Genomic DNA, 12704 nt, shown 5'->3' with positions numbered 1-12704 from the left:
AAAACAGTTCTTTTAAGAACTATTACATTGTTATTATCACCATTCACCATGGTATTTGCTATTTTGAAATCCATCTTTATTCTTTAAGTTTGTTACCACGACAAAGTCTCTGTTTCATAATTAGTTAATCGGTCTAATTTTAACTAGAAAAGCCTCAAACGTGGCATAATTATATTAGAATTTCTGCTGTACACCACCATGTGGTCCAAAGGCTCTGTTTTTACAAATCAGAAATCAAAGATTTTCAGTATTTTTCTTTAATGCTATGAATTTGCATGTATCACCTTAGCGTTAACAGCTCGACGAAAGATAATTGCAACGTTACAAAACGACTAAATGTTTAAAATATCAATGATGGCATGAATGAGTCCATTTGCAATTTCAAACTCAATTCTCCTCCTGATTCATAAATGTCACGTCATACTATCACAAGCAGTGGCGTAGCTAGCGGTCTGGCTGTTGGGCCCAGCCCGACCAAATATTTTCCCAAAAATGAAAAATTTGTTTTCTTTAAAATTGGATTTGCGAAAATTTTAAATTCTGCGACTCTTTTTGGAATAATCCACAGTCTATTAGTGTAATATTTGTCAAATGCGTCGTTATTAGCAAAATTATTATATTTTTAAACGTTACTTAGCAACAATGACTTGTGCATTTCTAGTGCCAGGCATTACGCAGTTTAGTTGGGCTCTGAAAATTCAGCCCAGAGAACTCTACAACAACTGGAAAGCTAACTTGGACGTCATCTTTGAAGCCTGCATGAGCGCCGCCATTGAAGGTACGGAGGCGAAATACATCACTTCGAAATTGCAAGATTTTTTGCAAAAAACAGTGGTCTTCAAGCCAGCTTAATGTCTAAAAACCTTAAACAATGTTTGGACTTTAATATAAAACAAGTTTGAACGACATTTGTACATGTTTAAGCTTCTTTTTAGAAGGATGAAAGGCGAACTTTGTTTTGGCACGTGAAAACATGCCTTATAACTTGAATACAAAACTGACACCCCTCGTTTTTTTTCGTTAGAAGGATATAAAACACACTTGTCTATCCTTATAATATTGTTTGAATCTTTGAAAATGAAGCTGTCAGGGCAAAAAACGCTGTTTTTCGGTAATTTTTGTGTTTTCGAGCAAAACTAGCTCGCCCCAGTCCTTTTTGAAAGTTCAGAGCGTATACAAAAAAAAAAACACTTTGCAAAATATTTCAAAAAGTTAGCAAAAAAATATTTTGAGTTCGTTTTAAAAAAACTGTTACGCCATATTATTTTGTTATTATTAATTGCACCATTAAAGAGTCAAAAGGGTCAATACCCACTTATAAAAAAAGACAAAAACACAATTGACACTCCATATTCATAACTTTTGAAACACTTAAGTAAAAATTGTAATGTAACACAAGTATGAAAAAGATTATTAGTCTAACATTATAGAATCATCATATATTTTCACAAATATGACCAAACATTTTAAACACACATCCTAAAATTTAATATATTACATATACATTTATCATTATCTGTATTACAAGAAAAAACTAATTTTATATTCAATATGATATACTATAAAATTTTGATACATGATAAAGTTTTGCTTGCTTTATAATCATTTTTAAGCCCTGGTTCAAACCACTGAGGATGAGGGTTGCTTTTTGGCATTTATGTAGAGTAGGTTATATTAGCAATACTTGTCATACAATGTGGGCGCTGTGCTGTATACTTTGTGTTGATTTGTGTTATGAAATGTTATAGAAGAAACATATTGTACAAAAAGAATGATAGCACAACGCTATAACCAACAACTACTTTTTTCGTTTAGAAGGAAGAGGAGTGGAAGGTTAATTTCTCAAATGTTGTTAGATAAGGTCGTTATTGTTTGTAGTTGTTGGGTATAGCACTGTGCTATCATTCTTTTTGTTTAATAACATTCCAACTATTTAACCTTGTAAACATATTGTCGACAATGAACCTCATATTTTGTAAAAGCCAAATGAACATATAATACAATGTGGGCGCTGTGCTGTATACTTTGTGTTGATTTGTGTTATGAAATTTTATACAAGAAACATATTGTACTTATAGCGATTATTATGTCAAGGCTTTTGCCGCTGACCAGGAAGTTAATTGGCGCGTCCCGATCATCGCCCGTTATAGCAAACCCCGCTTTACTGGCTAAACCATCATAAACACAAAATGTAAACAACGACAAATCTTGTGTGTTTACGAAAAGAAATCAAGTTCATACAGCACACAACCAGCAGCTATGCGGCTCTTGGGAGAAGGGAATGTTAGCATGGATAGTCGCGATTATGAAACGGCTATTGAACATTACAAAAAATGTTTGAATTCTACCGACGAAAATAGCTTGAAAACGATTGCATATTTTGGCCTTGGTAATGCTTACACGCTCTCTGATGAAGGGAAGGAAGCAATAAACTGCTTTAATGATTGCTTAAATCTTTCTTCTGAACTGGAAATTAAATATTTTCAACATCAAATATACCTCGGGTTGGGGAGTATCCATTCTACCACTAAAAGATTAGAGGATGGTATAAAGAAAGAAGAAATGGTCTGTCTTTGTCATGTTGCATTGGGAGGATTGAATAAATTACTTGAAAATTATGAAAAATCCTTGGAGCATTATAGAAAAGGATTCTCTCTGATTGAAAATCAACATCTAGAAGCAGAAATGCAACATTTACAACTGGAGGAAAAGCAGCTAGGGAACCATGAAGAACATCTACAAGAACAAGAACAACATAAACAGTGTCATCGACCACAACGACAAAAAAAAGTTGGCGGTATTAACATTAGTAAAGATTTTGTCTACCATTACTTGAAGAACTTGTCTCTTGTTACCTCATTCGGAATCATGAATGGAGTGTTAGTTGTTTCTTGGGAATTAGCAGAATTGTTTGATAAACTTGAAAAATGGGGGGATGCAGTGTATATTTATGAAATATATCTGATGATAGTCACAGAAGATGAAGATATAGATAAAGAACAAAATGCTATTGAATGTCTAATACGAATATTCGAAGAAGAAGGGCGTGATTACTTTTTGGATTCAATGAAAGTGAGATTACGAGAGCTTGAAAAAAGAAAAAAGTGCAAAGGTACAGAATGAACATGAATTCAGCTTAAGACATAAAATTTTGTCCCTAATTCTTGTTTTCCCCAAGAATTATTTGATGTGGAAAATGCATTCATTTTTCAATGCAAATGCAAAATTTCAAAAGAATTACTTTTCAATTTTTTACAAAAAGCAGTTTTAATTGCTGTTGTTCCAATGAAAATTAAAGTATTTCCACAGCTTTAGTAAAAAGTTGACAGTGTGTGTCTGTATAAGAGATTTTAAAAGGATTAGCTGATCTATTTTTTTAATCTATAGTCCTGTTGTATTATATTCATTATATTTTTGTTGTCAACTATCCTCCACTCTTGCTAGAACTGTTTTTTTGAACAGGTGGTTTATTATGTAGTGGTTGCTTTTAGTTACTTTTAACAGATTGTACAGTCCCTATCCAATTTCTCATTGTAATAGTCTATCTTTAACTACTTTTATGTATTTTATTATTCCCATTCATTTCTAAATTTGATTTTTTTCCTTCAATTTTAGAATTGCAACTACAAGAATGGAAATATAATGATCCGTCAACAAAACACAAAGAATGCTTGTTAAAAATGATTGAGTATAGGCATAATCCTAATGTAAAAGTTGAACTTTTAAACAATGTTCTAGTAATTTTCTCAGATGAATTTTGCATTGGCAGAGGATGTGATGGAACCCGTGTTTATCTTGGACTGAGCAAGGATGGTTATGGAAAAGCAGTAAAACGAGTTCGTCGAGATAACTGTACCAAAGAAGCAGAGAACGAAATGAAAATTTTAAATGAAATCAAAGCTAAGAAGTCGAGTTATGTTGTGAATTATTACCACTTAGAAGAAGATACCGGACCTGAATATGTCTATTTGATACTTGACCTATGTGAAGAATCGCTGGAGGGTTTTGTAAAATCTTCCACTTTGGAGGATCTTCAAAAATCTCTTCCCGAAATTCTCAATCAAATTTTAAAAGGATTAGCTGATCTTCATAGCGAACCAAATCCTATTCTTCATCGTGATTTAAAACCATCTAATCTTCTTCGAGATGCACAAGAACAATATCTGATAGCTGACTTTGGTATTAGTCGAATGTTGAAAAATGGAGGTAAGACACATAAAAGCGATGTTACTAAGGGAACTCAATATTGGATGGCTCCTGAATCGTATGTTGTTAAAGAAGAGTCAGTTGACAAAGCACGATACAAACCAGAGTCTGATGTAATGGTGTGTGTAAAAATATAACCATTTGCAAATTACTTCCAAATTTTTTAGAAATGTTTTGTTGACACTGTTATGCTTTTATATATTTTAGAATGCAGGAATGGTTGCTTATTATGTTGCAACAAAAGGGAAACATCGTTTTGGACCTCGAGAGTATAGACTGAAAAACTTGTTAGATGGATACCCTGTTGGATTGGAAGAAATTGGTGACTTTAAACTTAGAGATCTTCTTTCATGGATGCTGCAACATACACCCGAACTCAGACCATCTGCCAAAAAAGCATTAAAACATCCATATCTGCAATCTGCTGAAGAGAACTTTGATATGTTGTGTGATGTGGTGAATCAACTGGAGATAGAGATAAGTGATCCTCTCCACTCAGATGTCCATAAGCAGTTAAATGATCCAGAAAATTGGATGGACCGTATCAACGGAGAAATTTTTAACAATTTCAATGACTTTGACCCTACATTGTTAGGCTGCTTAAAATTTTTACGAAACGTTCGCGAGCATTGGCAAAATGAACCTCACCCACAACTGCCGCCAAGTGAAAGCAACTATAAAAAGTATTTCCTGCAAGTTTTTCCAGAGCTTCCACTTCTGGTGCACAGAATCATAAGGTATATCGAAAGGAAATCCACTCCAGATCTGGGAGAACAATTTGCTAGTAAGTTAACTATTAAATTATTTCTTTTTCGTCAATGATGTAGCTAATCAATCTCAAAAATCTCTAAGTGTAAAAATGCAACCTAGTCAGTCAGTTTATACAGTCGATTATACAGTCGAAGTGTAAATTTTCTGCTATTTATTTGTCGCGATATGTTTGTTTATCTGTGCATCAAAGTTTGTCATGAACAAGCTAATCATTTTAACAATTTATCGCCGGCATCCCCTTTGACGGTATAAAATGGTTAAAATGCAAATATATTTTTAACATATACTAATATTGATATGGAGATAAACAAGGAGTAAGTGTTTGCAGTGACGGCGAAGCAACATTATGAAGTGTGGGGCTAAGCCTTCAATTCTACTATGGCGTCTTAAAATACCCCTCTAAACAACGACTTCAGCTCAGTCTAAATATATTTTTTGCAAAAAGTGGGGGCTTCAGCTCTCCCAGCCTGTATTTTAACTGTAAGGATTTTTACAGTTAGACAAAGTATGACCCTCACACTACAAAAAGTATTTATCTTGTTGATAAAGTTTTGAATGTTCCAATATCAGCAATGTACATAGCAATAGATAATGAACATTTCCTAAGAAATTTGTCTCCACAGGGGCAATACTTCCTAGTAAGTATGGTCCCACTTCGGAAATTTGGCCCCCCTTACAAACTTTAATATCTTATTCAAAAATGTTGCAATTTTTTTCAAAGCCAAGATCACAGACGATCTAACATAATACAAGTTATGTAGATCTATACATGACTCATTATATTTTATTGCTTATGTTCTCTAACGGTTCAATCAAAATTAGTATTTTACGAGTTTTTTGTCTCTGTATTGACGTATCATATGTAAATGAAAAAACAACTTTTATTCTTTATATTTCAGGAGAAATCAATCGAGGTTAGTAGCTATGCTCATGCAATAAAGTAAGGACGAATATTTTTATAGATATCACGATAACAAACGGAATATATTAAGATAAATTTTCTTCCCTCAACAAAACGTAAGTTAGTTTGAAATATTCATATGATTCTATCCTTCTTGGTTCTTATGTTTTTAGTACATGGATATTTATGGTTGTTTAAGGCAGTCTATATCCAATGAAATATAAAAGGTTTAAGGGGGAGTGTTCGACGTTGTGGGACCAACTTTATTTAGCGACTTTAATTAGCGGCTGACGCCAAAAAAAATGGAGGATTTGTTCCATTGCCGCTGAGATTTACCGACATTGACTGCTTTTCCAAAAATCTCACAATTTTTCTCTCCCCTCTTGAGAGAGAGTGAGGAAAAAGTATGTGTTTTTCGCATATTTGGCAAGCAATTTTATGACGAAAATCACTGTAAAAACATAAATTTCATAAAAGAGAGTCTACTGTGGTTGCCAGTTGTCAGCTTCTACGACGGATGCCTTTTTTAACTATTGACGAACGAGCTATATGTTGGCCACATATGAATGCAGATGTGCGCGTCGTAACTGTCGTTTAATGATTTGCTCGATCAAAGTTTGTAGTCTGCACGAAACAAATTGTATCAAATTTTATCAGTTTTAAATTTTATCAAATAAAGAGTTTATGTGTTTTACGCTACCTTTCATTTGTTTTAGAGTCAAGTTCATTTTCGTATACCTGTCTTGAAGAACCAAGAAGCAGTGCATCAACATTCAAAGGTATGTCTAATGTAGTGGGATTTTTTATTATTGAGAAAATCAATCAACAAACGTTGACTCGTAAACAAACAACCATTTACAGCTCCCAAAAATCTGTTAAAAAGTTAAATAGCCAGAAGGGAACTTTCTTTTTGTGTGATGTTTAACCAAATAAAAGCTTACATTTGTTGCAATACTTTTTAATAATATTATCATTCTTAAATGTTTCGTATTTACATTGCTTCAGCTTCTGAAGAAAAGAAATCTTTGCTATATCTTCTAAATGATAATGACAGTTATGCTGATATTGGTATAACGTCTTCTACATCAGGACCTACTAAGTATTGGAATTTTATATGCAAATATTTACACAAACGTAAACTGTATTGACTTTTGAAATGTTAAGTACAAACAAGAATGCAATGTAACCATTGAGATTCGTTTATATCTTCCTTATTCACATACTTTTGTTAACGGTCAAAAATGTGAGATGTAATGAAGAGTGAAATAACTCGGCAAGTATTCCTTTTATCTTGCTCTGATGTATTAACTGTATAATGTAATACATTAATTTCCAGCTTCTTACGAAAAGATATCTTTGCCATCTCCCATGAGTGACAACGACTATGACGACATTGACAAAACTACTTCTACAGCAGTACTTCGTAAGAAATTGTATTTTGTTAGCAAACATTTGCACAAACATCTTTACATTCCCTTTAAAAGTCAAACACAAACAATTAAGAGTCGTTATATCATGCGTATTATTTATACGTTTGTAAAGGGTCAGATGAGAGAGTTTTAGAATTTGTCATCATGCTGTAATGTTATTTAATTGCATTGCAAAATATTAATTTGATTTATCTATTAGATGATAATAACAGTGACGTCATCATTGGTGTTTCGCTTTCCACATCAAAACCTGCTAAGCAAAAGAATTTTGTTAACAAACACTTGCCCAAACATTTCCATGTTTTTCAACGTTAAATACAAACAATAATTTATAACCTAATAAATTAATTTTAAAAGGCATCGTTATACGTAGCCAACTAAAATCTTTTCATTTAAAAATAATGCAAATGTTGTGGATCAAAATCATGTAAAAATTTTTAACTTTATAAACATAGAAATTTAATCAATATGTATAGAAAGTGAAAACCGTCATGATCAACGTGTCAGTTACATGTATACGTTACACGTACAAAAATGAACTTAAATAGATTATTGTTGAAAAAATCCTTTTAAAACATATTATTTGATTATTGATAGTCAATAAAAGCCAATAATTATGTTTACGAATATATAGTTTCACTTAGCGTTTAGGTGGTTTCCTTTAACTTTTTTTTGTGACAAATAACTGTTTCAAGAGATATTTATGATGTGTTATGAAAAAATAAATTATTAGTTTTACGAAAAAACTTGCAATAAAACCCACGTTGTCGTTTTTCCACCCAAAAGATTAGAAACCACAAAGTAAGGTAGTTCAACTCACTGGTTCAACTCCCTCTTTGCAAACACACGGTATTAGCATAACCATGCATGTAATATTTGCAAGATCGAATAACATACAATAAATGGTTACGTAGATGCAACTTCTAAATAAATTATGGCTCGCTGAAAGGTTTGAGGGGGAGCGTTCTACGTCATGGGACCAACTTTATTGTGTCTTTATTGGATCAAATATCCCAAAATTTTAGTCGGACCGACATTTTTTTAGTCTTTTATGTGTTTGTGGACCGACATTTGATTCATATTTTACAAAAGCTGGGTAGTGTAACATGTGATATACACGTTTTTTTTCTTTATCATGTGTTTAGATGCAAATGGTAATTTGGATGAACACTTTTGGATGAACACAAGCTTTTCAGAAGGTAACCATAAAACATTACGTTCTTTAATTCTCCGAACTCTTTTCACCTCGACAGATGCTTTCATCTTTGATTTTTCAATCTCAATGTTTCCGCATTTAAAGTGAAAAGATCCTGACGTCTCTCAACGTCCTTTGAACTAAATATCCCTCATCCGTGTGTTTGGGAGCAGGGAAATACGCTGTTAATACAAATAAACTCAAAACAAGGCAAACATGCTGTTATGTTATTATATTATTATTTAGTAGCTAAATATAAAAGTCAGTTCACCTTAACTGCCAAAGCGGTGTAGGTATTTTATATCTTGTCTAATAGCCACATTTTCTTAATGTGCGTATAATTAGAAAATTAAATTGCTTCTTGATAAATTCAATTATTCCTTTCTAAATAATCTACTTTACTTTATAATTGAAGAATTGCTGTCTCAACCATGGAAATGTTATGATAAATCAATAATGCACCAGCAAAAGTTCAGAATGATGGAAGAATATAGGCAGGAAAATCCAAGAAAAGTTAAACTTGTAAATGGTGTAAAGGTTATTTGTTCTGAAGAGTTTTTGCTTGGTAAAGGAAGTGATGGAACTCGTGTTTACCTTGGACTCGGAAAAGATGGTTACGGAAAAGCAGTAAAACGATTGCTTCGAGATAACTGTGCGGAGTTAGCCAAACGAAAAAAAGATATTTTGAATGAGTTGAATGCCAAGCGTTCAAATTATGTTGTGAATTATTGGTATCTTGAAGAACAACCAGGCACAGATTATTTGTATTTGATATTAGATTTGTGTGAAGAATCGTTAGAAAGTTTTGTTAAATCTTCTACTTTGCAAGATCTTCAAAAAGCACTTCCTACAATTCTTAAGCAGATTTTAAAAGGTTTAGCTGATCTTCACAGTGGTCCGTGTCCTATTCTTCACAGGAATTTAAAACCCTCGAACGTTCTTCGAGATGTGGATGGAAATTTTTTAATCGCTGACTTTGGTACAAGTCATATGTTATCTGATGAAACTTCGACACATCGGAGCATACAAAGAGGAGCTAAATATTGGATAGCTCCAGAGTCATATGACAAATCAAATGCATCAATTGATAAAGTTCGTTACAAAAAAGAGTCTGACATTATGGTAAGTTCTTGAAGTAGAACTAGAGGTCCAACTACAGGTCAATGTTGTGTTTGCATTTGAATGTTGTATTTGGTAGGGATATCATTATCATTGCCACTGATATCATTATCACTTTTAAATAAAATTTTTGTTTACCTCCATTGTACAGTCATATAGTAGCGAAATACAAATTGTACTGTATAAAATATAAAAATATGTATATGTATGATAGTAAATTTATTGTTGTAATTGCCTTATTGGTTTTACGATTGTATGTCTCTCATTTAGATTGCTCTAAAAAATTTATGGCTACAATTTATAATTGGAGAAAATTATTCTGATTTTTCTCGAACTGAACTTGTATTTTTTGCAACTAACAAATAAATTAACTCCATTTTTTATTGAAAATAGAATGCCGGAATGGTGGCTTATTATGTTGCAACAAAGGGGAAACATCCTTTTGGAATTGAACGGCATAGACTGGACAACATTTTGAAAGGAAACCCAGTTGGCTTGAACGAAATCAAGGATGCCACGTTCAAAGACCTTTTAACGTGGATGCTACAGTTAATACCTGAAGACAGGCCATCTGCCAATGAGGCGTTAAAACACCCTTATCTACAAACCGATTAGGAGAATTTTGATTTGCTGTGTGATGTTGGGAATGAACCAGAAATAAAGAAATCATCTCCACATTCTCTTCCCTCAAATCTTCATGAGCAGTTGAATCTTTCAGTAGGTTGGATGGACCGTATCGATCCTGAATTCTTTAATCATTTCAATAAAGTATCCGACTCTACATGGTTAGGTTGCCTAAGATTTTTACGAAACGTTCGCCAGCGTTGGCATGATAAACCTCGTCCACAACTGTCATCATGTGTTAAAGATGGAAACTATCAAGAGTATTTTCTTCGACTTTTTATGGAACTGCCTCTTCTAGTTCACGGAACCATAGGATTGAGTGACTGGAAGTTAACACCTGTTCTAAAGGAACATTTTGCAGATAAGACACAGAAATGAATTTCCATTTTCGATAGCCAAGCTATAAATTAGGGGTCAATGACAATATATTTGTTATTTTCACTCTAGTTCTCCTCTTCATTTATTGTACCTAATGCATGTATGTTTTGAATTCTGTATATTGCCGTTGCAAACATTTTTCAGACAGTGCACATCCTGTAAAATTTGAAGAAGGCAAAGGAAAGAAAAGCGAAGCTGTTATTGATTACCTTGATCTTAACGGTAAATAGCCATGTAACAACAAAATAATGCTTTAACACTTTTCTTAAATATTCTACCAAAAACCGTAATCTCTCCTCTTGTATCTGGTGAATCATTTTCTAACTTTGTGCAACTGAAAATAACGGTTAAAACAAAGCAAAGAAAAGATTTTACGTTTTTATTAGTTGACTAAGTTGAGGGAAGCTTAGTACTTTCCCCGTGTTTCAAATAAATTCATTAAACTACGGTGAAGTAAACATATTGAAAATGGCTCTTGAAAATACGGTCGAATTATCCGAGAAATACGAAGCAGTTATGGTTCTCAGTGGAGTGGGGGATGCTCTAGGTTATAAGAATGGTTTGTGGGAATTCTGTTACAGTGGTACTCAAATTCATGAAGAACTAGAAAAACTCGGAGGACTTGATAAAATTGACATTAAAGGATGGAGGGTTAGTGACGACACTGTACTACACATTGCTACAGCAGAAGCGTTGGTTTCGGAATGGACAACAACGGAAGAATTATTGAGCATTATGGCTACAAAGTACAAGAAGAAATGTGCTGAGGATATGTGGGAAAGAGCTCCTGGGCAGACCACAACAAAAGCATGTTTCATGTTACGACCTTTTGAGGAAAAAGGTTACATTATACCATTTAATGAACGAGGTGGCGGATGTGGTGCAGCTATGAGATCCATGTGTATAGGTTTGAAGTTTCCTTGTGAAGATCAAATTGAAATGTTAATTGAAAGTGAAAGGATGACTCATAATCACCCCACAGGTATTCACCTTTCATAATAAAGCAACGATTTCAGATCACGTATCAATTATCAAGTCACTAATGTCTAGTGTTTTGTCTATCAACAAGTGTTGCTTTGTATAAAGTTTGCAAGGTTTTCCTGTTATCTGCATTGCTTTTCATTTTAACAAACCTTATAGTAATTTAGCTTTTCAATCCTTTTGCTTTTCTTAGATGTTTTATCTTCAACTCTTCCTTCGATTACTTCCTTGATCAAGCCATTACCGTGAATGTTTCATATCCTTTTATATAATATCAATTTATCAATGAAATAAAAGATGGTTCACCTTAGGTTTGCATATGTCTATGCAATCCATTATTTTCTAGAACCACATCTCAAATGCCTCCATCCTTCTAACATTGCTCACTTTAAATGACCATATCTTTCATCCATCCCTTTTATTGCTTTTCCACACTTCCAAATTTCTGTCTTCTAAAAACTGTTTGAATTGCCATTGCTGTTTTGCTTTAATGTCTTCAATACTACATCCATTCAATCCATGATCCATATCAAAATGCTGCTATTATGTAAATATGGTCATCATAATGTTAGTGACCTAAAATTAGCAATCTTTAAAGATAATGATTTTAATTATAGGTTATCTAGGGGCTGTTACTGCAGCTTTATTTACAGCCTATGCTATACAAAAGATGGCTCATAAAAAATGGGGAGCAGGACTTTTAAGCGTTTTACCCAAAGATTGGGAATACATTGAGAAGGTTGGTCGTGATGTAGAAGAAAACAAGAAATCTTGGGAAAAAATAGTTGGGAGTCATATCTTGAACTACGGGGATTAACAAATGGAACCCGCGAACCAAAGTTTCCAGTAACATATAACATACCTGAACGTGACGCTTTTTATAAATCTGTCAGTTTTGCAGGTTGGAGTGGGTCCAGTGGTCATGATGCACTAATGATTGCTTACAATGCTTTGATGATGGCAAAAGATTCCTGGTTTCAATTGTGTTCTTGTTCTATGTTTCATGGTGGAGATAGTGACAGTACAGGAATATTGGCTGCTGCATGGTGGGGTGGTATGTATGGTATGAAAGGTGTACCCCCTTGGAAATTATAGGAAC

General features: G+C 33.4%; 2 protein-coding genes and 1 long non-coding RNA gene across 3 annotated transcripts; 2 read left to right on the top strand and 1 right to left on the bottom strand.

Annotated features, from left to right (window-relative positions):
- The first annotated feature begins 2172 nt into the window (after positions 1–2172).
- Positions 2173–10825, top strand: LOC124457602 (serine/threonine-protein kinase/endoribonuclease IRE1-like). The gene is made up of 8 exons (XM_047007824.1): positions 2173–3112; positions 3616–4325; positions 4414–4990; positions 5877–5891; positions 6595–6657; positions 8454–8507; positions 8919–9625; positions 10016–10825. The coding sequence occupies exons 1-8, from the start codon at positions 2260–2262 to the stop codon at positions 10235–10237; spliced, it is 3201 nt and encodes a 1066-aa protein (XP_046863780.1). The 5' UTR covers positions 2173–2259; the 3' UTR covers positions 10238–10825.
- Positions 10341–12036, bottom strand: LOC124457625. The gene is made up of 2 exons (XR_006952698.1): positions 11912–12036; positions 10341–10588 (listed from the first exon to the last, which is right to left on the bottom strand). It is a non-coding gene; the product is annotated as an uncharacterized LOC124457625 (long non-coding RNA).
- On the top strand, positions 10959–12473 carry LOC124457603 (protein ADP-ribosylarginine hydrolase-like). Its single transcript, XM_047007825.1, has 2 exons — positions 10959–11606; positions 12223–12473. Exons 1-2 carry the CDS (start codon positions 11093–11095, stop codon positions 12420–12422), a joined length of 714 nt encoding a protein of 237 aa, XP_046863781.1. The 5' UTR covers positions 10959–11092; the 3' UTR covers positions 12423–12473.
- Positions 12474–12704: the final 231 nt, after the last annotated feature.

Source organism: Xenia sp. Carnegie-2017, unplaced genomic scaffold (assembly GCF_021976095.1).
Source record: "Xenia sp. Carnegie-2017 unplaced genomic scaffold, XeniaSp_v1 HiC_scaffold_6, whole genome shotgun sequence".
Classification (NCBI taxonomy): Eukaryota; Metazoa; Cnidaria; class Anthozoa; order Malacalcyonacea; family Xeniidae; genus Xenia; species Xenia sp. Carnegie-2017.
The sequence above is the reverse complement of the archived record's forward strand: the minus strand, read 5'-3'. Positions and strand labels throughout refer to the sequence as shown.